General features: G+C 37.4%; 6 protein-coding genes across 6 annotated transcripts; 3 read left to right on the forward strand and 3 right to left on the reverse strand.

The window, feature by feature from the left end:
• Nucleotides 1-635: 635 nt before the first annotated feature.
• CLUP02_17959 (NADH:flavin oxidoreductase/NADH oxidase) lies at nucleotides 636-2,733 on the forward strand (the record flags this gene model as incomplete). The annotated part of the gene is made up of 6 exons (XM_049296863.1): nucleotides 636-657; nucleotides 978-1,102; nucleotides 1,260-1,688; nucleotides 1,807-1,959; nucleotides 2,033-2,536; nucleotides 2,677-2,733. The coding sequence occupies 6 exons, from the start codon at nucleotides 636-638 to the stop codon at nucleotides 2,731-2,733; spliced, it is 1,290 nt and encodes a 429-aa protein (XP_049138087.1).
• Nucleotides 2,734-3,535: 802 nt separating this feature from the next.
• On the reverse strand, nucleotides 3,536-12,446 carry CLUP02_17960 (uncharacterized protein; the record flags this gene model as incomplete). The annotated part of the gene is made up of 11 exons (XM_049296864.1): nucleotides 3,536-3,554; nucleotides 3,633-3,691; nucleotides 3,772-3,972; nucleotides 4,028-4,436; nucleotides 4,499-5,091; nucleotides 5,160-6,043; nucleotides 6,097-6,187; nucleotides 6,248-6,466; nucleotides 6,502-6,755; nucleotides 6,820-6,955; nucleotides 12,441-12,446. 11 exons carry the CDS (start codon nucleotides 12,444-12,446, stop codon nucleotides 3,536-3,538), a joined length of 2,871 nt encoding a protein of 956 aa, XP_049138088.1.
• An 8,071-nt stretch (nucleotides 12,447-20,517) lies between these two features.
• On the forward strand, nucleotides 20,518-21,460 carry CLUP02_17961 (uncharacterized protein; the record flags this gene model as incomplete). The annotated part of the gene is made up of 5 exons (XM_049296865.1): nucleotides 20,518-20,677; nucleotides 20,746-20,776; nucleotides 20,845-20,893; nucleotides 21,018-21,134; nucleotides 21,212-21,460. The coding sequence occupies 5 exons, from the start codon at nucleotides 20,518-20,520 to the stop codon at nucleotides 21,458-21,460; spliced, it is 606 nt and encodes a 201-aa protein (XP_049138089.1).
• A 69-nt stretch (nucleotides 21,461-21,529) lies between these two features.
• Nucleotides 21,530-22,362, forward strand: CLUP02_17962 (uncharacterized protein; the record flags this gene model as incomplete). Its single annotated transcript, XM_049296866.1, has 2 exons — nucleotides 21,530-21,643; nucleotides 21,727-22,362. 2 exons carry the CDS (start codon nucleotides 21,530-21,532, stop codon nucleotides 22,360-22,362), a joined length of 750 nt encoding a protein of 249 aa, XP_049138090.1.
• A 374-nt stretch (nucleotides 22,363-22,736) lies between these two features.
• Nucleotides 22,737-24,719, reverse strand: CLUP02_17963 (uncharacterized protein; the record flags this gene model as incomplete). The annotated part of the gene is made up of 1 exon (XM_049296867.1): nucleotides 22,737-24,719. The coding sequence occupies one exon, from the start codon at nucleotides 24,717-24,719 to the stop codon at nucleotides 22,737-22,739; it is 1,983 nt and encodes a 660-aa protein (XP_049138091.1).
• A 765-nt stretch (nucleotides 24,720-25,484) lies between these two features.
• Nucleotides 25,485-26,378, reverse strand: CLUP02_17964 (uncharacterized protein; the record flags this gene model as incomplete). The annotated part of the gene is made up of 1 exon (XM_049296868.1): nucleotides 25,485-26,378. One exon carries the CDS (start codon nucleotides 26,376-26,378, stop codon nucleotides 25,485-25,487), a length of 894 nt encoding a protein of 297 aa, XP_049138092.1.
• Between the last annotated feature and the right edge of the window lie 215 nt (nucleotides 26,379-26,593).

The following is a 26,593-nucleotide window of genomic DNA, read 5'->3' on the forward strand; positions in this document are numbered from 1 at the left end:
ATAAAGTGCCTATCAACGTGAACGGACCTGTCGCCGGAGGGTAATAAGGCGATGGAGGACTGACCATGGAATAACCGACATTGAGCCGCTAACCACACGATCGGCGACTGAATTGACGTCGCTTGGGACTTTGTGGCCGTGTCCTAGGGTGGTATCCGCCGTGTCGGCGAGTCGGCGAGACCACCGTGAGCAACATTGGACCGCGTGTCGGCAGGGGTTCGGATCCTTCTGGCATGCAGACCTTGGTCAGCGATGGCCTGACGAACCAGCCACTCAGTTACGGGCACTACGGCATCTCACAGTTTTGAGACAAATTTCCAGTAACCGGCTGGTGCCAGAGCGGCAAAATTATCTCAGACGACCCGCACCAAGTTCGCCGTCTGATGCGAAATAGGTAGCGAAGGCGCGAGAGTATCAGGCTTTGGTGCTTGGGGATTGAGTCATCATTTGTATTTTGTCATCCTGTCTTTCTGTCCCACAGAGGTAGGTTAATTTTCCCACTTGGTAAGTTTGGTAAGTAAGTTAGTAATGCACCCTGACTAACAAGTGCGCTCTTACCTTTGTAATACTGCTTGCACAATTCGTGCGCCGTATGCAGCCATCAGCATAGTACAAAGCCACCGGTCGAAACCGGTATGGTCTTGGCCAAGAATCGGAGTACACATCGGCGTCGGAAGCAGCGCCAGACGCAATGAATTAAGCCGGTTTCTCAGCGAACCACCGACTTCTGTCTTTGGCGCATATGACGGTAATTCCTCAGCACCGAGCGGCTCAACAGTTCATCCTCTCTCGCCGACATTTGTTGTTCTTGATGTTTTGAAATGTACGACAGTGAAGTCACAAAGCTATTATAGAGTCTTCATTTTCCATATAAAGTTCAACGTTTCTTGATCTCCGTCAAGGTTTGTTTGTCGTTCACAATAAACACGGACAGAGAAAACAATATTCGTAAATCCCTACTCCCATCGCAAAGCCAGATATAACATCATCTCCACTCAACAAAATGACCAAGGTCGAAGCTCCGCTGGCCGCAGACCAGGCACCAGTTCCCGGCGCATTGCAAGTCTCAGACCCCGGCTTGATCAACGAGGGAGCCAAAAATGTAAGACCCCTACCCCCAGCGCAGCGAGAGGCGTTCATCCTGTGGAATACCTCGCTGCCAGCACTGAGACGGTGACTGCACCGCGGGAAATCCTCCGCGAGATCACTGTCTCGAGCTCACAAAGTGCCGTACGCGTACTGATTAGCCCGGATGAAAGGTTCCGTACTTCACCCCCATCCAGGACCCAGCCGCCGGGACTGCTAGGGACCCTCAGCCAGGCGGCACCCTATTCTCGCCGCTCAAGATCCGCGGCATGACGCTCCACAACCGCATCATCGTGTCGCCCATGTGCCAGTACTCTGCCGACAATGGGCACATGACGGCCTGGCACAAGACGCATCTCCAGAGCTATGCGGTCCGCGGCGCTGGGCTGGTTTTGACGGAGGTCCAGGCCGTGGTGCCCGAGGGCCGCATCTCGCCCGAGGACCTGGGAATCTGGGATGACTCGCAGCTAGTCGCCGCTAAGGAGGTTATTGACTTTGTCCACAGCCAGGGAGGGCACATTGGTGCCCAGATTGGCCATGCCGGCCGGAAAGCGAGCACCGTTGCACCTTGGATTGACCGTAAGGCGGTGGCAGGCGAAAAGGTATCTACTTGGCATCCTGAACCCCAGTATCCGTACTTTGGAGAGCTTCGGCTCCCGCATCAAACACACTTGCGCGTGTGACAGTGACGAGCACACAGCTAACACACATTCATTACAGGGTCGGGGATGGCCCAAGGACGTCTATGGACCCTCTGCCGTAGCCTACAGTGATGACACCTACGTTCCCAAAGAAATGACCCTGAAAGACATTGAGACTCTGAAAGCGAAATGGGTTGATGCCGTTAAGCGTGCTGTCAAAGTTGGATACGACGTAAGTTTCACTGCCGGGGGCCCCAGTTAATCACTGTCCCTTTTTTGTTTCCAGCTGTTGAATTATTCTACAGACCATCGAGATCCATGCCGCCCATGGGTACCTGATCAACAACTTTCTGTCGCCTACGTCCAACACGAGGACCGACCAGTACGGCGGCAACTTCGAGAACCGTTCCCGCCTGCTCGTCGAGCTGACGGAACTGACACGCGCCAACGTGCCCGACGACTATCCGGTTCTGGTGCGTCTCGCCGGCACCGACTATCTAGAATTTGACCCGTCGATTCCCCAGTGGGACATCCCTCAAGCCCAGAAGCTCGCTAAGATCCTCGCGGACAAGGGGGCAGATTTTCTCGATGTTTCCGCCGGCGGGCAAGATGCGAGGATGAAGGTCGTGCCCGGACCCAAGTACCAGGCGTACATAGCGGAAGCTATCCGGAAAGCCGTTGAGGGCACCGGTACCCTGGTAGGGTCCGTCGGCGGCATCGCGACGGGGAAGGACGCCACGGAGGTCTTGGCGGATGGCCAGGCAGACGCCGTCCTCGTGGGCCGGGCGTTCCTCAAAGACCCTAACCTGGTATGGACTTGGGCTGACGAGTTGGACATTGACGTCCATGCTCCTAGTCAATGTGAGTTGAAGAGTCTCTCCATTTTCTCCAATCCCAACGAGCGTTTTCTTCTCCATAAATTAGACTTTGGCTAAACTCATGTTCCCAGACGGTTGGCCTTTCGGACGCACAAGGACCCACAGACCAAGCAAGCATTGAGTTCTGAATTCTTGGACCGTGAACACAGGTAAACTGACCTGTGGGGGGGGGGGGGGTGTTAGCTGACCGCCCCACATCTTCACGTGAGTGTGGCCCGTGCCACTCCGTAGGTGATCTAGATATAGTTCAGAATCGATTCTAAATTAATTAAGAATATATATTAACTATAATATTAAATAATTATATATATATAATAATAATTTTTAAAAAGTATTTTATATATTATAAATAACTAAAGCTAGCATTTTTAAAAAACTATCTTTAAATTAATTTAGAATCGATTCTGAATCAATTCTGAATTAAACTAATATTAATAAATAAAAATTAATAATATATAAGTTATTTTTAATATTAATACTTTATTATTAAATTAAACTATTTATATATATATTTTTATAATATCTTAATTGAATTAATATTATAAAAATTAATATTTAAAAATAAAACTATTACTAAGTTTTAAAATTTAATAAGGATTAGTTCGAAATTAGTTCTAAATTTGTTCTAAATTAATTCTAAACTAATTCTAAATTAGTTTTAAAATATATTTCAAAATAAATTTTCAAAATTCAAAACCTTACTTTTTATATCTAAATTAATTATTACATATATGAATTATTATAATATATTTAAAAGAATATATTTTTTATATTAAAATAAGTATATTTTGATATTTTTAAATTATAATATAGAATTAATTCTAAATTAATTCTAAATTAGTTCTGAATTAATTCTAGATTACTTTAAGATCAGTTTAGAATTAGGTCAGCTGGACCCACTTATTTTCCACGGGCCAATCAGAAGAGCGCTCAGGTCACGTCCCTTTTCCTTGGTCAGGTCAGGTAACCGGGGGGGCCACAGGTCAGTTTACCTGTGTTCACGGAATTACGGCTTGGCCTCATCCACATTTCCGTGCCGTTTCCGAGGATCGAACGGTCTTGGTCTTCTAGAATGGGATCGTACGGCTTCAAGGTGTTAGGTAGTAGTCTTTTTCCTCTATAGAGTCGCATGAGTTGAATCATTCAATGATCATTGAATTTTGTACCATCCTTGTTTTACGCCGTTCTAGAAGTTTCATTGTTCCCACGGATTGCGTCACCCAGAATTCATATGTCTTCGCCATCATCAGACGGTGGTTGATGCGGATGAGGATGCGAGTGCCGATGCGGTTGACTTTGGCCGTGAGATTGTCCCGTTGGTGGCTGATTCCAAGGAGGGTAGCCCAACGGCTCAAGTGCCTGCTGAGCTGCAAAATAACCGTGACCACCCAAGACTGAAGCATCTTGCCCAAACATTTGCACGTCGCCTAGGATGTCGTCGACTGTCGCATTCTCCAGTGAGAGGGAGGCCTTTCCCTGCGCGGTATTCAAAGCCTGGACTTGGTCTAGCCTCTGGGCATACCACGCTCCTTCGTGTGATCTCTGCTTGTGGTAAAGCATAGCCTGGTCGCATAGAGCCTCGATAACCCTCCAAGCAGCAAACTTGCGCATGCTAATGTCCTCGTTATTGTGTCTCCGGAACACGATGTTCATTTGCCGCCATGCTCGGTCCGTAACCGGGTGTTTTGGTTGTTGAGCGAGGCCGATGAGAATGTTTGAAATCGTAAACGGTGTCGTCGGCCATCTGTAGATCCAGCCACAATGGCTTTGGAGAGCCACTGCTTCACCACGCTCTGCTTCCTCTAGAATTTCTACACACTCTTGATAGAATCTAGAGATTGTCAATGTTAGTAAGTGTCAAAGCCTCTTAGCTTTAATTACGTTCCAACTTACCCCGATCGGAATTCAGCATCTTGACCAGCACCCGTATGTCGAGCCACAACGGTCTCAACTAGAAGTCGCATGCTTCTCATACTTGTTCTGAAGTATGAGACAATTATTGCATGACTTGCAGAGCTACCGTCAACGTGGGATATAAACTTGGCCTTGATAAAGCTCTCAGTCTGGTCAATTATCCTGTTCAGCTCTTCCGGGCTCGTGTCGTTCCTCCTTCGCGTTATTGATTGCATCGTCCTGAAGAGATGCTGTCGTATCAAGACAAAAGACATGTCTGTGATTCCATCCTGATCTGGAGGGGTAGAGCCTGGTTTTGCAAATCGATTCGGCATCCACTGGCTGTCGTTTGCATTCTTTGCGGGTTGGACGTCGGATATTAATGGCAGGCCAGAGTCTGCACCCTCCAAATTGTACACCGGGTTGTCCATGATTTCGAAGTGAGTCCAGACTCGGCGTCTCATATTTGCTATCCATGGCGAATAGCTATAGTGACTCGGATCTCGGTGCAGTCCGAGTCTTGTTCCGAATCGACCAGCCAATCCGAGGAGAGAAACTGCAACCTCTCCATCACCCGTGATGAATTTTGCTTGCTAGGAAAATTAGTAAAGACTATCTTCAGAGTTGTGAGTGGATGGTAAGAGAAAGTGGCCGAACGAACAATATGATAGAGCAGAGCAAAGAAAGCCAAAAGCTTCCTACTCCGCAAAATATCTGCTCTCTCAAGGGCTAGTTGGGTAGCTTCCTGCAGGTGTCGAAGGAGATCCTTCTTTGGTTTGCCTAACCTCTCTTGGATAAGGTTTGCCGGCAATGCCGCAACGGTCATGGCTTGGGTTGCAAACATGCCTGCCTCCACGTCTATCGGGATTTTGTGGACGCCCACTCGGAAATCTGTGATTTGCTGCCGCCAGTAGGACTCGTGGACTATCCGAACGTAGGGCTCAACATGCGCAAGGAAAAGGTCGGTCAGGATATCTTCCTTTTCGGGTTCAAGGTGTAAATGAGAAAGATCGGCCAGAACGGGTGTTCGACCAATAGGCCAGGAAGACGGACTCGCGGGGTTTTTGCCCGTCTTGTCCGAGTCGATACGGAATAGGCATCTTGGTTCGTAGACAACGTCTTGGAGGTTGAGCCAGTAGTCGGGACCAAGATAGTAGGAGACGTTCTCGTCGTAAACCTGCATCCCAGGATCTCCAGCCAGGGACTCATCTCGTTCGTTGTAAAACTCGCCAAAGTGACTTGTTGCTGGACTCGCAGATGGAAACGAGCTGCTAGTCGCCTTGAGTGATTCTCCTCGAACAGACATGCCCTTCATCTCCTCGATCACCTTTTCCAGTCGGTCGACCCTCTCCTGCAACTGCTGTTGGCTTTCGGGGCTGGGGATGCCGGGCTCCCTCTGGGGGTCGTAGACACAGGAAATGCCATGACGAACACAGTTGAGGCATGGCTTGGCCTTATCGCAGCGGACCTTTCGACGTCGACATCCGTTGCATGGTTTGTTGAAGTTCAACAAATTGGACGACATGGTTGTAGTTGAAAAAATCCCTAAAACTTGAACAGGCAGACTATCTGCTCGGGTAAACTACCAGCGTGCTGACAAAAGTTTGACGATGAGGCTCTCTCGGGCGTCGGTGGGGAAAATTGGGCGGACAAGCAGTCTCTTTCGGGAAGGGATGCGGCGCCGAAGCCCTAGAAGGCTCGTCTGGCGCCGGTCCGGATTTCCCGAGCGACGGTAGGCCTCAGCTGAACGATAAAGCAGTCAGGGGTTCCAAGGCACCAACAAGAGTGCTTGATAATTGCTTCAAAATTGCCAACATATCCGAGCGTGGGCCGGACTCGAGAACAAGAACGGGCAGGGCCCTTCCAAGCGGGAAGAGTGGCGATGGATTCGTCCGTGTTACTGTCCCGGCTCCGAACGCTGATCAAGGCGAGGGTCGGTTGCCACATGTGATGATCGGTGTTAAACCTCTGGCGATGGTGAGGATAGAACCAAAAAGCTCCACTTCAGTGTGGGAGAAGATGGAAGATCCAAGAGGAGAAGACCACGTCAGGGCCACTGCCTTTACTGCTGCAGCTGAAGTTCCAAAGAAGGCGACTGCGGCCGAACAGGCGGATCTGGGCGGCCCAATCCCGCTACGAGGGGTTTTGGGATCTGAACGAGGGTCGAGGATAGCAGTGGGGTACTCCCGTAGGTCTGTACTTGCAGGAAGGGCTAGAGCGGTTGGGCGGCGCCGCGGCGGATGCTCACTGCAGTACCCTTGCAATTTTGGGCTTGTGTGTCTCTCTTCCTTCTTTCTGTTCCTTCGTATTGCGCTGTTGACTCTTGTTGTATAAATCAACGTGCTTCATTAGCGGCCTTTGAGCAGCGAGTTGGAGAATATGCAGTGATTCGTCATCATGACACGAAGATAAATCAGGGGCGAGGATATTCTGCCAGCAGCTCCCGCTATTCTGCCACTAAGTGTGGCTGCGGCAGGCCCTACCTCCGACTACGGAGCCTAGCTGCCCATACCTACCCACTTACCTACCCACTTACCTACCTACTTACCTACTTACCTACCTACCTACCTACCTATAACCACTACTTCGTTAACCTTACCGTTACTACCACCGTTAATTAAAACTATTTTTAATATTAATATACTATAAAAAGAGAATAATTATAAAGTTAATAATCTCTTCGTTTATTAATATATTATTAATTACGATAATTACGGTTACGTAGAGTATAATTACTTATTTTATAGCTAGCGCTTTTTTAGCTTACTTAAGGCTAAAGTAGTACTTAACGAGGCTATTTATAAAGCTAGCTTTATAGTTTAAATTATTTAATATAAGCCCTCTACTAGGGCGCTAATTACTATTACTTATTATTATACTCGTAGCTTATATTATAATTAAAAATAGTAACGCTTTATAAAATTAACCTACTTAAATAAGTATTATAAATCCTTAACCTCGTTTATAAACTATTATTAATAAATCGTTATTAGCCTTTTGAGTAGTAATTAGCTCTTTTATCCCGTCGTTAGTAATTTTTATAATTATTATAATTACTTATTTAATAATACTAACGCTTTTACGTATTACTATTACGCGCTACTACATAATAAAAAGGACTAAATCGTTAATTAATAAAATAAGGGTATTTAACCTATTTAAATCCTTTTAAGCCTACGGTTAGAAAGTAGCGATTATAGTAGTATTATCGCCCGTAATATACTTAATATATTAGCTACTTACTACTATAATAAATTAAGTAGTAGGACCCTTATTAAGTAGTTATTTAACTAATTACGTAATTTAATAAAGTACTAGTACCGCTTCTAACGTAACGACGCGGGCTATATTACGAGCTTATTTATCGTACTTACTACTATAATTTCCTTACTTTAATAATATCCGGATATTCTATTAATAAATCCTATATATAAAACTAACCGATTTAATATACCGTTATTTAATATTTATAAAGTAACTAACGATAGTTATACTTTCTAAGTTACGAGCTATTTTTTATTTAATAAAAAAGAAGCTAATTATAGTTAGGCTATTAATTAGCTATTAGTATTACTCTAGGCTTACGAAATTCCCTTTTTATAAGTTACGTATATAGATCGCAAGATTACTTTACTTAATACCCTTAATAATAATACTTAATTTAAAATAGTACTATACGTACTTTATTATTAATACGTTAATTTTAACGTATTAACTTAGACCCGGCGTTACTTCGGCCCGGCTATAAAGGACGAGACTAGTATAATTATATATAACCCTTACTTTTAGTAATTCCTTACGGATTAGAGTAATCTCTTCCGTAATTAATTAATAGCTATATACTACGACTAATTATTTAAATTTTAAACTGCTAAGTACCTTATAGTAATAGTTAATTACGTTATTAATACCTAGCTTAAGCCGTAATATAAGAAACTCGTACTTACTTAAGTTAACCGAATTAGGTACTTCGGTTACTTAACTATATTAATTATCGAATCCTTATATTACGACCTAATATATATAACTAACCCAGAGGCCAGCCTACCGGCTACAGCGGCTAAGTATACTATATATATAAATAAAATAAGGATATAGCTACTCCCCACAAAACAAAAGAACTATAAATAAGTTACGTACTAATAAAATAAGGATTATTCTAAATTAAAATAATTTAATATAACTTAGGGGCCGAACGATTATTTTAAATTAAAATAATCGGGGACAACTTAAAAAATAAAAAATATATTTAGGAACGAGACTTATATATAATATAAACTTAAGCCGGACTTAAAAATAGACTTTTTATAACTTTTTTAATAATTAACTTAATATTAAATTTTATAATCGTTTTTAATTATTTTTATTAAGAACCCTTTTTAATAAAATTATAATTAATTATTAAAACCTTATTTATTTTATAACTTATAAATATAGCTTTAAAGAAGCTATTTATAACTATAATACTATTTACTTAATACTCATAGCTTTAACTTTTATTAATATACTTATTATAACTAGTTAGCTATAATACTTTAATTACTCCTATTTAATAAGTTTATTTTTTAAAAAACTAACTAAATAGTACGAATATATTAACCGTTAATAATAATAGTATAGCATAGCTTACTAGGGTAGTTATACTTACTATTTAATAATTATATAATATAATATTTAAATTTAAAAATAAGAATAAGTAACTTTATATTTAGTTTATAGCGCCCTAATTACTTTTAATACTTAGAACTAAGTACCCTAAACTAAAACTTTATAATGAGTCCCCGGATACTCTTTAAGGATTCCTTACTTAAACTAAGGCCTATTTATATTATTATAAAACCTTTTTTATTATTAAAGTAAATAAGGTTTATTACGTAGCTTTATTTTTTAAAAAGGATACTCTTACTTAGTTCGAACCCTTTATAAAAAACTATTTTAAAAACGAATATAATATTTAAAATAAAAATATTAAAAAGATCTTTAATAACTATAATAAGTTTAAAAAAAGACTTAAAAAAACCTTTAGTAACCTTAATAAAGAACGAATTACTAAATAAAGACTTATAACCCTTATATAAAAAAAGTTAGTTAGTAAGTATATATTTAAATTTAGATAAATTATTTCTAAGCTCGATTAGGGTAACGAAGTACTTATAATAGCTTTTTATTATAGTTTAAAAAAAGAAGTTAAAAATAACCTTTTTTATTAAAACTAACTTAATAAACTTTATAATTATATTAATATAATAGTTAAGATTAATAATTAACTTTACGAATAACGCCTCGAACATAAAAAATAAAATACTTAGAATAACCGATCTAAGCCTAATAATAAACGTAAGTATAGACTAATAACTACTACGACCGGGTACTATAGCAGATTAATAAACCTTAGTATTACTAAAAAAGAATAACTTTAATAAAAAAAGGACTTTAAATATTATAACTATAATAAGCTAGGATATATAGCTAAAGATTATTAATAACCTAAGTATATTTAATACTAACCTATTTTAAAAAAGCGAGCTAATATTATAAATAAAAAAGTTCCTTATAAATAATTTTTATAAATAGCTTATTATAATAATAGCTACCTTACTTACTAAAATAATAAAAAATAAATAGAATAATACCTTAAATAACCTAAGAGTAATAAACGATCTACTTTATTATTTATTAAAACTCTAGTAATAGTAATAAGAAAAAAGGAGATATTTACTTATTAACCCTATATTTTTAAAAAGAATAATATTAATTATATTATTATACTCTCTTAGATTTATAAAAATATAAAAAAGAAGGATAAAACGGACCTTATTACGAAAAATACGCTTAACCTTTTTAAAGGACGAATTAAGTAAAGACTCCTAGCTAATATAAAAAAGTAGCTCCTTAAGTTTAAAAAAAAAGGACTAAATATAAAAAAGATTATAAATAATCTCGTATATATAATATAACGAGATAATATAAACTAAAACTAACTTATTAAGTTCTAAAAAAAACTTAATTCAAACGAAATACTAACTAAGTTTATTTATATAATATAACGAGTAAATATTAAAAAAAGATTTATCTATAAGGTTAAAAAATAGCTTAAGGACCTCGTATATAAAGATAAAATTAAAGTACTTAAAAACCCAATTTTTAACTTTAAAATTACTAATAAAAAAAATCAATTTTAAGATTAAAAAAGAAGATATCGAAATAGGAACTAGTTTATTTTATTTTAATAAAATAAAATTATTTTATAATTTAGACAAACCTCGCGACGTTATTTAATAATATACTTAAATAAAAATCGATTATAAAGTACTATTTCGTATTAATAATATTAGTTTTAAAAAGGACGACGATAAATTATAATATAAATATATTTATTTATTTAAAAATAACTAAGTTATTTAGTTTTATAAAACTAAAGAATATAAAGAGGTTATAATAACCCCCTATATAAATAAAAATTACTCTTTACTTAACCCTAAAGACCCCTTTTATAAAGAATTATTTTAGATAGAATACTTAGATAATAAATACTTTTAGTATTTTATATTTAAATAAAATAATCGTTTTTATTTACGAAAATACGATAATAAAACTATTAAAGATATTTATATAAAAGATTAATTACTTAGTTAGATATTACTAAGCTTTAATGATAATAATAGAGCTATATTTAGACTAGACCTTAACTTTTTTATAAAGTATTTTAATAATAAATATATAAAATAGGAAGACTATAAATACGACTAATACTAGATTTATTATATTAAGAAAACTAAGGCCTAGAGAGAATATTAAAAAAAATACGAATAAAAAACCCGTCTAAAGAAATAAATAATAAAAAATTAAAAAAGCTAATTATAAAAAAACGACGAGAGGTAAAAATAAAAAAAAAGTTCTTATATATAATTATATAACGTAACGACGCATATTTATAAATTAATTTTAATATTTATAGACGAAGATTAAACGCTATTATTAATAGCGGTATATAAAAAACTTATATTTTATTAAAAATAGTAAATAAACTTAACTTATTATAAGTATATAAAAATAAATTATACTAATTATAAATAGTAAAAAGAGAACGAGTTAATTATAATTATAAATATATTAATTAAGAGACCGTATACCTCTCGATATATATTAATAATTAATAAAAATAATTATAATATAATATTATAAAAATTAGAGATATCGATATTATCCTAGGACTCTCGTAATTACGAAAATATAACTTATAAATAAATTAGATTACTAGCTAGGTCCTTTAAAAAAGTCTAATTACTAAACGACTTAAAAAGAAAAAGGGTTTAAACGGATTTTTAAGAATTCTTAAAGAACGAGAATAAATACAATATATAGCTTTTATTAAAATAATAAAAAACTATAAGAAGTTTATAACTAATATTAACGATCGGGGATTATAATAACTCTAAACTATATTTAAAAAGTACTAAATATATATAAAACTATTTATAAAACCTAAAGAAATAGGGTTATTAAAATATAGTAATTAGAATATAAAAATCGAATTTAAAAAAAGAATATAACCTAGGTTCTATTTAATATACTTAATAAATTAAAAAGAATAAGAGTACTTTAATAAATATATTAATAAAAAACTCGAGAAAGGATATATTTAACCGTCGAATTCTCTTATAGGATTCCCTTTATTTTTTATACTAAAAAAGGGAGGAAAATTAAGACTTATTATTAATTATAAAAGACTTAATAAAATTATAAAAAAGAATTACTATTCCTTATTACTTGTTACTAAGCTTAGAGATTTATTTTACGGAGCTAACTAGTTTATTATTATAGACTTTAAAGAAGTATTTAACTAAATTTAAATTAAAAAAAGAAATAAATAAAAGATAGTATTCCGAACTTATAAAGGACTTTTTAAATACCTCGTTATACCCTTCGGACTTATTAATACTTTCATAACCTTTTAAATAATAATTAACTACGTACTCTAAGAGTACGTTAATATTTTTATTATTATCTATATTAATAATATTCTTATTTTTTTTTAATTTTAAAATATATAAAAAATATATTTATATAGTATTTTAAAAGCTCTAAAACGCTAAGCTATATACTAAACTCTTTAAGTACGAGTTCTATATATAAAAAGTAAACTTTTTTAAATATATTATTATATTAAAATAAATCTATATATAAGTATTAAAAATAGAAGTAGTTAGGGACTAGTTTATATTATAAAACGTTAAGGATATATAAGGATTCTTAGGATTCGTTAATTTTTATTAACGATTTTTTAAAAACTATATTAATATAGTTAGACTTTTTAATAACTTAATATAAAAAAATAACCTATTTATTTAGGATCTTAAGTATAAGGAAGTATTTATTAAGGTTAAGAATATAGTCGTTTCTAAATTAGTTATTATAATCCTAAACCCTTAAAAACCTTTTAAAATTAAGACTAATATTTTAAACTTCGTTATAAAAGTAGTTCTAAGATAACGAGATAAGTAAAAAAAGCTTTATTTATATTATTTTTATTTTAAAGCATTTTACGGAGTAGAGTTAAATTAATAAATCTATAATAAAAAACTAATAGTAATTATTAAGGTATTTTAAGAATAGAGACTATAGTTATTTAGAACTAAATATAAAGTTATAGTTTATATAAACTATAAAAACTTTATAAATTTTATAATAAATAAGAATCTAAATAAATAATAAGTTAAATAGAGCGAATTCCTATTTAAATATAATTTCCAAATTATTTATTAAAAAGGTTTAAAAAATAATAAAGCGGACGCTTTTAATAAAAGACCCGATTACGAAATTACGGTTCTTAAAGAAACTTAAGTTATTTTTAAGTAGGAGAAGGACGGTAGCCTTATACTAACTACGAAGCTTTTTATAATAACTAAAAAGATTAATATTAACCTCATTAAAAAGATAACCCCTAAGCTTATTATAAAAATTTATAATATATTAGTATACGGTTATTAAGGAGTAATTAAAACGTAAAAACGGATTCGCTAGTACTACGATAAATCCGCTATACGTATTAAAATTACGGAAGTAATTAAGGACTACGTAACTTATAAAAAAAGTAAAAATAGCCTATATAAACCTTATAGCGAGCTATAACTATTATAATTACTAATAGAAGTATAGTAATTAATTATATAGGACTTTATTATTAAACTACTAAAGTCTAAAGAACTATTTACTAAAATATAATATAATAATATCTTAATTATAGTTAATTAACTTATTAAGTTTGTATAACGTATATAATAAGCGAGCTACCTAGACAAGCGAGCTGCCCACCTAATCGCAACTATATTATATTCGTAACTAAAAAATAGCACTTAGAAAAGTGATTTAATTAAAACTATTTAGTATCCTCTTTTTTAAACATTTCTTTAGTAATTTAATATATTCGCGTATTATAATTAGTATTCTTATAGACGCTATATCGTTATTAACCTATCTTAGTCCTTAGCTAACGACTATTATTTTAATACGTTTCTTTTTCGATCTAAGTTATTACTTTTTTTTATAATTAAAAGTCTTCTCCGTTAGCTATTATAAAACTTCCTCTTTATTTAAAACGTGTTTTCTTAGCCCTCTTGCGTTAGCTAAGTAGGTTATTCTCCTCTCGAAGGATCTAATACTCCGATTTTAATAAAGTAATTTAGTATATAAATCCTCGCGCCCCCTTTAATAAATACTTAATAACTTCGATAATTAAAATTAGGGAGCTATTTTAATAATAGGTAATTCGAGTTTTAATAAGTTATAACTATAATAATACTTTTATTAAATTATTTAGTATTCAAAAAGTCTAAGTTAGTAGTATTATTAAGAGGGATCCTAGAGGCGTTAGAGTATATAACTTTATATTAAGCTTAAATAATATACTCTCTATACTTAAAAGTATAAGCCTAGCTCCTCTAAATCCTCTTTAAATATTTTTTTTTCGTAATTACTTACGTAAATACCTTATAAAACGTAAAAAAGAAGTCCTCTTTTATAATATAAATATTACCTTATTATATCTTTTTTTAATTTCTTAGCTATATACCGTTTTTAAAGGCTTAAAATATTTAATATTCAAGGGCTATAATAAATAAAATAAATAAGCTAGTATATAAAAAGTAACGATATTATTCTCTTTATAATATAATTTAAAATCCGTAGAATAATAACTTTCGTATCCGTTAATAATAAGGAGGTAATATTAACCTTTTATACGTAGTTTTATATACTTTTTAAAATATTTTACCTAATCTAAGCCTCTTTTATTTATTATTTAGCCGTTTTTAGATATTATAATAACTTAATCGCGTAATAAACCGGATTCTATATACTAAATAGAAAGGTAATATTTATTTATAATAATAATATATAGCGGGACGCTATAGCCTAACGAGCTAATAACTTAAATAATTATAACTTATTTATAATTACTAAGCTATATTATTTTCGTATTTAAACGCCTTTTTATACTTATAATAACTATTCTAGATATAATCTAGCTTATTATAAAGCTAGTCTTATTAAAGTTATAAATATTAGACTTTACGATACCGTATTTCGTAATTATATTTATTACGAGGCGAAACTATACGTTTATTATATCTAAGTTTTTATATTAGGCCCTCTTATAGTTATATTTATAAAGAAATCGCGTCCGGAGCTATAGTTAGCGCTTAATAAAGTTAAAAACCTAGCGCTTTTTAATAAGGGGCGCGTTATAGTTAGCGAGTAGTCGATTAACTATATTTTTTATATTACTAATATAAAGAGAAAACGATTAAGAATCTAGGTTGAGAATATACTTAACTAGCTTCTCTTTTTTAAATATAATTAATTTCTGCGAGTTTAGTATAATATTTTATTATATAAGTATGCTTTTTAAATAAGTACTTAAGGTCCTAAGAGGGACTAAGTAGATCTTAGCTACTACTTAAATACTTAGTTTTAGGGTTTTTTTAATAGCTTAGATTACTAAGTTTAACTAAGTTTTTTTAGTTTATAATATTATAATTATATTATAGCGTCGCGTGAGGTAAAAAATAAAAAATAAAATAGTCGCGGTCGGGTAAGTAGCTCGCTTATTTAAGTAGCTCGCTTATTATATACGTTATTTTATTTTTTATAAAGAATTAAGTATTATAAAAGACCTAGTATATATATTTATTAAAGTTATACTTTCGAACTATAGTTTACTAAAAGAAATTATCTTTAATAGAAATAAGCTATTTATTTTAAAGTTTTAAAAATCCCTAATTTCGTAACTTAGTATAGATTATAAACTATTAATATTATTTTATTTATAAACTAATAAATAGATAAAAAGAATTAACTAGATCCTCGAAATATACTTTTGTTATTATATAAATTATAACTAAGATAATTAGGTAGTATTTTTATTAATAACTTAGTTCGTATATAATAGCGTAGTTAATAAAAGTATAAGAGAATCCCCGTTTTACTTTAATTATAGATTTTAATTAATAGTATATAAAGAAGTATAATAAGGATTATAAGCCGTAAAAGCTATAATAAATATAAGTAAACTTAAAAAGATCTATAAATAAGCCTTATTAAACTTCGAGTTCGTATAATAATATATATAAAAAAACGCGAATAGATTAAAAATTAAAGGACTATTTTTAAAAAAAGAGGATAGCGCTTATTTCCTTTATTATAATATTAAAATAAAACGATTAAATAATAAATTAAACTATAAAAAACTTAAACCTTTCGAAATTATTAAAAAAATCTTATTAGTTAATTACGAATTAAGATTATTAAATACGATATAATATTATCCTATTTTTTATATTTTATTACTTAAGCCTATACTAAGAGGTTTATATATAAAAGATTATATTATTATTAAACTAAACTAATTAGAATATAAAATCGAGCGAATTATTAACTATAGGGTTAAGAATAAGACGCGAGAATTCCTAATTAAATAAAAAAACTACGGATATAAGGAGAATATATAAGAACTATATAATAACTTCTAAAACGCTTAATAGTTTTTTAATAATTATAAAAAAATAGCTAAGCCCCGGAAGGCTCGTTCGTAATTAAAAGCCCTAAATTTATAAATCTAGTACTAAAAAAAGACTAATTAGTCTCGTTTATAATACCTTAAGTAGCTAAGTCCTCTATAATACGCGTCTCTTATACTTTTAAAAATTTCTCCTTAGCCTTTTACTCTTTAACTAACTATATTTTATAATAAATAAGATCTAAACTACGCTCTTTAAAAAATCGCTTCTATTTTTTTAAATAAGATAAACGATTAAAAGTAGTTATAAGCTAAGTTTATAGGACCTCTAGAGCCTCTTTAACCTCCTATTCCTTAACCTCTATCTTTTTTTACTCTCTAAAATAATAATTTATTATAATAAATTAGTATTTTATAAAAAAGGTAAAAAAAAGAAAAACTTATAAGCGTTCGTTATATTATTATTATTATAACTTAATAAACCCCGAGTAACGTACTTATTATAATATTTAGAATTCGTTAAGTCTATTTTATATACCTAGTTATACTAAAAATAAAGAGAATATAGTATCGCATCATAACCCCTATATTTAATAAAAATACTAAGGGCCTTATAATTATACTTAATCTTATTATTACGACTTTTACGAGGATCGGATTTTTAAATACGACCTAATATAATATTAAAATATTATAAAAACAAACTTAACGGACCCTAACTTAGGCTATAACTATTTATTTATAAGTCTACGGGACTAGACCTTTAAAAAGAGAAGCTAATATTATAACTTAATATATATAACTAACTTAGAGGCTAGCCTACTAGTTATAGTAGCTAAGTATACTATATATATAAATAAAATAAAAATACAGCTACTCCCCGTAAAATAAAAAAACTATAAATAAGTTATATATTAATAAAATAAGGATTATTTTAAATTAGAATAATTTAATATAACTTAGGGGCTAAATAATTATTTTAAATTAAAATAATTAGGGACGACTTAAAAAATAAAAAATATATTTAGGAACGAGACTTATATATAATATAAACTTAAGCTAGGCTTAAGGATAGACTTTTTATAGCTTTTTTAATAATTAACTTAGTATTAGATTTTATAATCGCTTTTAGTTATTTTTATTAAAAACCCTTTTTAATAAAACTATAATTAATTATTAAAGCCTTATTTATTTTACGACTTATAAACATAGCTTTAGGGAAGCTATTTATAACTATAATACTATTTACTTAGTACTCGTAGCCTTAACTTTTATTAATATACTTACTACGACTAGCTAGTTATAATACCTTATATATAAGTATTAAAGTACGAGTCTATTATTATATAAGTAACTTTAAAGCCGTATTTAATAAATTAGTTATTTTCTAAATAGGTTAAGTAGCTATAATTAGCGCTTATTAAACCCGTCGCTAAGTTAAGGTATTAAGTATTACTATAGGATTATTTTAAAAAAGAGTACGTCCGTATATATACTACGATACCCTTAAATAACTCTTATAAAAACTTAGTACGCTAAGTAAATAACTAAATTTAGGTTTATTAAAAAAGCTATTAAAAGAGTACGTATATTACTTAATTCGAACTACTTATAGGCTATTTTATTACTATATCCTTTAGTAATATATTAAGGACGGTACTTTAATATTATTAAAAAAGATCTATTTTTACTAGTTTTAGTAACGCTTAGAGCTTATTACTAATAATAATACTTCTATCCCCTTATTTAATCCCCTATAAGTCCGAAGTAAGGGTCGCTTATAGGGCTTTATAATAGGTATTATAATAGTTATAATAAGTAAATTAAAAAAGCTAGCCGTTAATTAAAGTACCTTTTTTAAATAAGAGCCCTTTATATTTAAGTATAAAGAAGTTACTAAACGTATAGAAATAGTACCCGTACTAATACCGCTATTATTAATAATACCTCTAGTACTAAGTAGGACTACTTTTACTTAACGAGGCCTCGAGATTATATATAATTTTAATATATACGAGCTTAATATAGAGATATAGTAGAGGTACTAATAAGTTATTACTAACGAGGTAATTAATATAATTAACGGTAATACGATTAATTTTATAGGGGCTCCTTAGCTACTAACGCTTATAAAGTTATAATCCTAATTAACTAGTAATTTTACGTAATTAGATATATTATAAGATCTAACTAACGAGGATTATGCTTATAATATTAATCCTATAATAAAAAGCGAAATAAATAAACTTATTAATAAGTACGAGGCTAAAGTAAAGTATAAGACTAAAGTAAAAGAAGTTACTAAATTACGGGCTATAGGCTATATAGCCCCCTAACAGAGCAATCCGCCGGGGCCGTACCGTATATTACGTATTAAGGAAACCTAGGTATAATGCGCTCTATACCTAATTACTAACTAAAATAGTTAACTAACTCGACTATTATCTCCCTTTTATTAATAGCTCTTAACTTTTTACTATAGTCCTCCTAAGTTCTAGCCGCTTATAAAGCGAGCTTTACTTACTTTAATATACATAGGACCTCCTAATACTAACTTACGTAAGTAGCTAGGTTTAATATAATCTATTCTTTTATATAAGTATTATTATTACCCGGGGGGTCCTATAAGAGCTATTTAAGGCGCCGGTTTATTACCCTAACCCTATATATTTCTAACCCGTTTATTATAACTATTATAACTAAGTTAGTATTAATATATTAGATTTTAATATCCGTACTAGCCCGGCTATTTACGGCGTTCGTATTATTACCTAGCCGAATTCCGTACTATTAAAAAGTACTTTACTAATCCTTAGGTATACTTATATTAGTTATAATAGCTATAGCGTCGAGCTAGCTAAAGAGGGCGCCCAGCCCGAGAGGGGTAAACTTATTAACGAGCATCTTTAACTTACTAATTACTAACTATATACTAAAAGTAAACTATCTAAGTAATAGTTTATATATTAATAAGTTTATTTAGTAAATTTACTTAGTAAATTTATTTAGTAAATTTATTTAATTTAAATAGAGAGTAGCTTTAGGTAATATTAGAAACGATAAGGATAAAAAGAATCTTTACGAGCTCTAAAGAATAATAAATATTAGCTTATTTAGCCCTTTTTTTTAAAAACCTCTACGTCGCTATTAAAGTTCAGAACCTCTGTAGTTAAAGAAGGCCGCTTTTAACTATTATAGCCGACTATTATAGCTAACTATTATAGCTAACTATTATAGCTAACTTTTATTATTAACCTTTCTAGCCGGCGCCGCCGTAGTAGCTTACCTATCCTAAATTAAATAGCGGTTTTTATATTAAAATTACTATATTACGTTAAATACGTACTTAAAATATATTACGCGTATTATATAGTTAAAAAATATACTATATCGTATAATTTCCCTTAAAAACGTAATCCCGTTAAGGTCGATCTTTTATACCTATAAAGCCGGAAAAAAACCACCACATAGGCTATATAGAGTAATTAATAATTAATTAAATAGTTAATTAAGTAGTTAATTAAGTAGTTAATTAGGCTACTTCGTTAATTATGTCAAATTAGGCTAATTCGTCGATTACCGTACTTTTTACTAAAATAATTTAATTAACTATAAGTTAATTAACGGCCTCTAATTAGTCTAATTTATTTAAATATTAACTACGTAGAGCCTAGCTTATATATATGCCCGAGACCGGCAGTCGTGTAGCGGCCGTAGCTATACTTAGTAGTAGAATAGCGGGAGCTGCTGGTAGAATATCCTCGCCCTAAATCAGTTTGATCGTGAGGTTCCGAATTGGGCCTATCTGTTGCTCTCTGGGCCCGGTCCCGAGTATTACGGAGGAAGAAGATCAGAGCGTGAGCGACTGCGGCCATGCGGCGGCCGCCACGGAACAGGAATCTAGATCGTTGCTTTGAACGATTAGACAGTCTACTGACATAATCCTCCGGATGGTCGGTGGAGCTTCCAGGTGACGGAACGGCAATGCAATAATGAACTCTAGATGGGACGACAGGGCCGGCCCAACCCGCTCGAGACAGCAGTTCAGAAGTTCAAAGTCCAGGGACCTTTGGCTCGAGTGGTTGGGTTAGGCGACGCGGAGAAGGAAAAGAAGAGTGAGGAGAGATCTGCAGCTGTAGGGTTGCAGCCGTTGAGGAGCAGAAGTCCCCTTTCCCTAGTAGATGAGGTGACACAGATCTCTCAGGGCCGATTAGCTAAGGTGATGTCTCAGGTGAGAACGAGGCCGAGGGACGTCAATACTTGTGACCTGTCGCACTTGTTCGAATAGCCATCTCATTGACGCGCTATTGGCGTGACAGAGCGGACTGAGCGCCGATTGGCGAGAACGAGAATTTTGTTGCTTCCCTTGTACTCATAATGTATCCGCCCATTTCTAGCTTGGCGCGGTCATGGATGTTTGGTAGCACAAAAAGTAAAAATAACGAGCATATGTGGAGAGTCCAGATTCATCCAACATTGCAGTGCCACCTCTTCACATATTAGACCACTGCGGTCCGGACCCGCCTGGAATTGGCCAGCCCGGAGGGTTCAGCTGGTCAAGGCAAGGAACAACCTCAGCTCTTATGCATCCAGGCCTTTTCACTTATCGCCCAGCCTTACGTAGGGCGCATTACCTTATCTTAATCCCATCGCGCTCTGGGGGCCTGGACAGCTGGGCTCCTCCATGACCCTGGTAGACGGCTCGGAGGACCCGGGTTGAAAGTGGGTCTTCCTCCGGGGATAAGTGGGGTCCAGGGCCTAGCGCAGGGTGGAGCTCTGCCCGGTTCCCCGATCCAAGCGGTACGTACTCCTTTGCTATCAGTACTGGCCCCTGTCGTCAAAAAAGCCCGAGCTTCAGGTACAATCTCACCGAAGCGGGCCGGCTGCTTCCGTGCGCAACCCCGCGGCGCCGTCGCACCACCAAACTGGACGCGTCTTTCGAGTAGGGCGATTTGCAGCTTCAAACCTCGACGGGGGCTTGCTGCAGCGACAGGTGTTGTTTGCGAAAACCAACGATGGCTTTGCCTCTCCCCTCGGGTCTCGTACCCACCGAAGTGGCTTTTCTGTGCGAGATGGAGCTCGTCACAATCGTCCCACGTCAGCGGCTAGAAAGCATCGATCTTCTCAGCGTAAGAACGGAGCAGCCCCTTCTACTTTACCCCGCGACGCGTCGCGGGTAGATCCTTCTGCTAACTCTCGATGCTTTTCCCAGGGTGCAACTCCAGCCTTGCGACCCCCGGCACGTGTCGACTTGCCTCTTTGGCTGGCACTCCTCCTCAAGAAGCAACGACGAGCAAACATCGTTCCACCTCAGTGGCTCCATCCAACCTCCCTCGCCAAGATCGTACATCAAGAAACGACACTCAACCCCGATGCCTTCTCTGCTCCCCCGCCACCCCCTGCGCGCGGCGATGCAAGAGGCAATGCCCGTCGACTAGGCGCGACCCTCGACGAAACCCTGTCACCACCGTTCCTGCCCTCATGTACAGCCGACGCGCCCCCGAATGCGCTCCCCTACCACTGGTTCGAGCTCGCCGAGGTCCTGCTGGCACACGCATCCGACGATATACCATCAACTTCCGAGGTAAGGTCTCTCCTCAAGGACCTTCAGGAGGTGCGATCTGCCAAGATGCGCAAGAGTACACAGGACCTGTCCGACGGTGTAGGCGGCGTCATGAGTTTACGGGGAGTTGGAGCGATGGAGCTGGCTGAGAGCCGCGGCTTCTTCCTGGGCGTCATAGAGGGCGTGCGGAAGATTGGCGCTAGCGCGGAAGCCAGTAGGCGTGAGGAAGAGGAGGAACGAGGCAGTGGGGACGGCGATTATGACGAAGACGAAGATATGCTATGATACCCAGCGTTTCCAACGCCAATACAACAAAGAAAAGTTGCGCGCGTACGCGGATTGCTTCTACCACGTCCATCATACGAACTGGACATGGGGAGAAATCATTTTGGTCCAAGCTATGCTGATTACCCTATTGCCTCAAGAAATCCGCTCCTGATCCTGTCATCAGCCCCTCAAAGGACACCCGTCCACGAGCCCGGCAAGCACTCTTGATAGAGGAGGAATCACCAGGTGGTAAGGTACGCGTGCATGATCCAAATTCTTGCTAGCTCAGTAATGCTTCAGTAGGGCAATGTCAATTCGAACAAAATCTACGGCTCTAAAGATCATACCAATCAAACATCTTATTGCATGTCTAAATCTCCTTCACGTTCCCCTTATAACAGTCTCGTCTTCTTCGCAGGCTTCTCTACTATGTTGTCAAGCAAGCTGCTTGGCCTCTTGGCTGTTGCCCGCTTATCTGAAGTCTTAGGTTGTGACCCCCGGGGGCTTGGGTAAGGGCATATCTGGCGATATTGGGCCCGAGGGAACTTTTTTCTCACTGTCGGCACCGCAGCCTTGCCCATGTCCTCCCTTTGTCGCTTCTTTGGCCTGGCTTCATCGTCTGCGGTGTGATCTTCAGGTCTTCCTCTCTTCCCAGTGGCATTCTTCGTCTTCGTTGCCGCAGAGCCATGTCCGCCTCCCGTTGCTGAGCCCTTGTTGTTGCCACTGGACTGTCCGTTCTTTCTTCCCTGAGCTGTAGAGCCTTGCCCGCCACTGGAGCCTGATGGCTGCTGCTGCCCCCCGGCAGATGGGCCCGGAGAGTGACTGGGCGAACGATCGTTCAGAGGGAAGACCGGTGAGACACCGCCCGGCGAGGACTGCCTCGAAAGATCTGACTCGCTGCCTTGTCCGCGGCCCATTTCAGGCTGACCCTCGGTTTCGTCGGGGTCGAACATCGTGTAGTCGGGGAGGTGGTCCTCAGAATCATCGTCGTCATCCTCATTGTTCTCATAGTCACCTCCGACGCTGCCACTTTGGGTATCATAACGGTCGTCGCCGTCATCCTCGCTTCCATCATACTCTCCCCTCCAGTCGGGATCTCCGCCAACCGAGCTTGGATAGTCCTCCAAGTTGAGAGTATCATCTCCATTGTTGAAGGTCTGGTCTGGGTCAGGCCTCTCATCAACTAACATTTCTGTTTCATCATCGCTGCCATAGTGGACGATAGTGGGTTGATGCGGTTCATCGTCTTGTTGAGAGTCTTCGCTCCGTGGCTCACGGGGAACCTCGCTACTCTCCGATTCTTCGCTGCCTACTTGAATCGGGTCCTCGTTCTTCGACCCCTTTCTCTCTTGAGGTGTCTTTGAGGGGGTGGACATTTGCTCAGAGTCTCCTCCGACCGACCCGGGAGTTGATCTTCTCGACGGCGTGGCTTCGTCTGGTGTGCCTTGGTCGCTATCCTGTGGATCCTCTGGGTCACTGCCTTCACTTCTTTGAGAGTTGTCGGTCTGCTCGTCATTGTCGTCACGGCTGGCGTCATCTTCGGGCTCTTCGGGCTCGGAGCTCTCTTCAGGCGCTTCGGGATCGCTGTCGGATTCGTCTGCAGATGGACCAACGGGAGAGTCCGAACCATTGCTGTCTTGGCTCTCTGCAACTGGTGACGTTTGTGGTTTTGTTGCTTTTATATTGATCTTGATTTTTGTTGGTCTTCCATTCGGAAGGGGCGTTCTCGTAGGACGTTTTGGCGGCGTGGGATCCGATGACGGACCTGCAGTATCATCACCAGATTCATTATCTGATTCCGTCTCAGGTTCCTCGACAGATTCGTCGCCTGACCCAGCCTCAGGTTCATCGCCAGATTCATCGCCTGACCCAGCCTGAGATTCTTCTTCAGATTCATCACCTGACTCAACCTCAGGTTCTTCACCAGATTCGTTGTTAGGTTCATCGCCAGATTCACCGCCAGATCCATCATCAGGTTTGGTCCCAGGCTCACCACCGGCCCCGTCATCAGATTCATCTCCAGAGTCAGCATCATGGGGAGAAGGCATTGGTGGCAGGACAGGAGCAGTGGGCGGCGGCGGCGGCGGCGGCGGCGGCGGAGCAGGTGGTCCAGGAGGCGGCGGGGGAGGCGGCGGACCAGTTGGTGCAGCAGGAGGCGCCGCCGTCTGCTGTCCCCCTCGACGCTGGCGCACCGGGCGCACTAAAACATGGTTGCCTTGAGCATCGTACGCCTCTCCTCTATTGGTGAGTCCTTGCCAGAGGTTGGGCTGCTGTTGTTGATTCCGAGTCTGTCCACGAGTCTGTCGAGGAGTATATCCTGCAGGGGGAACCCAGGACTTCGGAGGGGCGGTGCCTTTGCCTTTCCTGGGGGGCATCTTGTTGGGTGCTAATGTACGTCAGCGCCGAAGCGTAAGTAATGGATGGAGATTGTACGCGAAAGGGGAGGAAGATTCTATTGAATTCAATTGGAGGTTGAAACTGGTGTTGGAAATTTGATTGGAAACTTGGTTGAAGATGCAACGAGGCCTGGGTGAGTTGTTTGATTTAGGTGGATGGAATGTGCTGGTGATGGGTTCTTGTGAGTCGAATATACGGCATCTTCTCCAGAATACCGAAGTCATACATATACCAAAGTCAAGGCTCTCGGTCAGTCTTGTCGGCCATTGTGCTATTACTTCAATTCTTTCGGCTTTCATGTTTTCTGAGTCTTTGACAGGTGACCTGTCTTGTCTTGCTCACAAGGTTCTTTGAGTCTTGTGTCTTTCATGCGTTTGTCTGGACTTGGGCAGCATTGTTGCTAAGCAAAAGTCAGGCGAGATCAATGGTCTTTCATCATATGACAATGAAAACAACAGATGTTCGCTCAGACGTAGTGGCTGTCTGGGTGCCTTCAGTAAGTCTACTTCAATTGACTTGATTGCTTATGATTCCCTGGCGCGTCATGAGATGTGATTGACGGTTCTCGGCTGAGTCAATTCGTCCAAGTTGACAACACAGCCCGGCCTCACGACTTAGAATAGATGTTGTAGGTCTTCGAGCAGGTCTTCGACACCAATCCATTCAGGTAAAAATGTCATTTGAGAATCAATATGAAGGGTTTTCTAGAAGGCTCATGATCCTATGCTAATACAACCTCATACCTATGAGACGGGAAAGATTTCATCTTCTCTTACATCCATGATGACCATATGCCCAGGCGCATGCCCCATTACCGTACCCTTGATATCGGCTCTCATCACAGCCTCTTGTGGCGTGACCCCGCACCCCCAGAAGACGGGCACATACTCCTCATCGTCATGCCCGAACACAGTTTTTCCGTCCATCTGCAGCGCTGGATCGCCCCAGTGAGGCTTCGTGATATCCGTTACCCCGATCCTCTCCGCCCCATCCCATCCCCACGCGATCGGCTCCCCATGTGTCGCCACAAAAGGCCTGGTGATATCTCTCACTTTCTCAATCTCCGACACCTTGTACGGCCTCATGGAAACTACATATGTTGCCCCCTTGAAGACACCGGCTGCGCAGAGTGGGATGTTGGTGCGATACATGGGCACGTTGCGGTCATGCGTCATGTGTCGCGGCGTGAGTCCAGACTCGTTGAGAGCCCTCTCGAAGCTGAAAGAGCATCCGATCAAGAAGCCTACGTGGTCACCATCAAGCCACTTGTCTTCCACGTTTACTGGTTCCCAAACGCCGTTGACTGGGACGTGCTTGCTATCCACATAGACACGGTATCGTGGCGAGTCGTGGCGTAGGTCAATGTTTGTGGCCACGGGTAGGATCTTCTCGCCGTCTGGTGATCTGACATAGGACTTGAGCTTATCGAAGTCTCCTGGACTTGATGACTCTGCTAAGAGGGGGCAAGGTACTGGGTTGCGGTGGCAGAGAAGACGGAAGTCATCGGCGTAGCGTCGTGGAAGAACGATGAGGTTCGCTTGGAGATACGTCGGGGCTTGACCGGCTGTGGTTGAGGTGAAGGTACCGGAGCGGCACGCTAGTCGAGCATCCTCGCCCGTCTTGTAGATAGTAGCCATGGCTGATGTTATGAGGGGATTGCGGAAGAGTTGGATCTTCCTTCAAGTGCGATATCAAGAGGACCTATGGTGAGGTTTAGTAGCAATCTCATGGAGCAACAATCGGCTTAAGTTGTATCACCAAACTGATAAGACGAACATCTACACCAACTGATTGACGGGCCCAAGCGCGCATACGCCGACCATTTTACTTATCAACCGGCGTGTCGGTGACC

This window comes from Colletotrichum lupini, chromosome 10, assembly GCF_023278565.1.
Source record: "Colletotrichum lupini chromosome 10, complete sequence".
In the NCBI taxonomy this organism is placed as follows: domain Eukaryota; kingdom Fungi; phylum Ascomycota; class Sordariomycetes; order Glomerellales; family Glomerellaceae; genus Colletotrichum; species Colletotrichum lupini.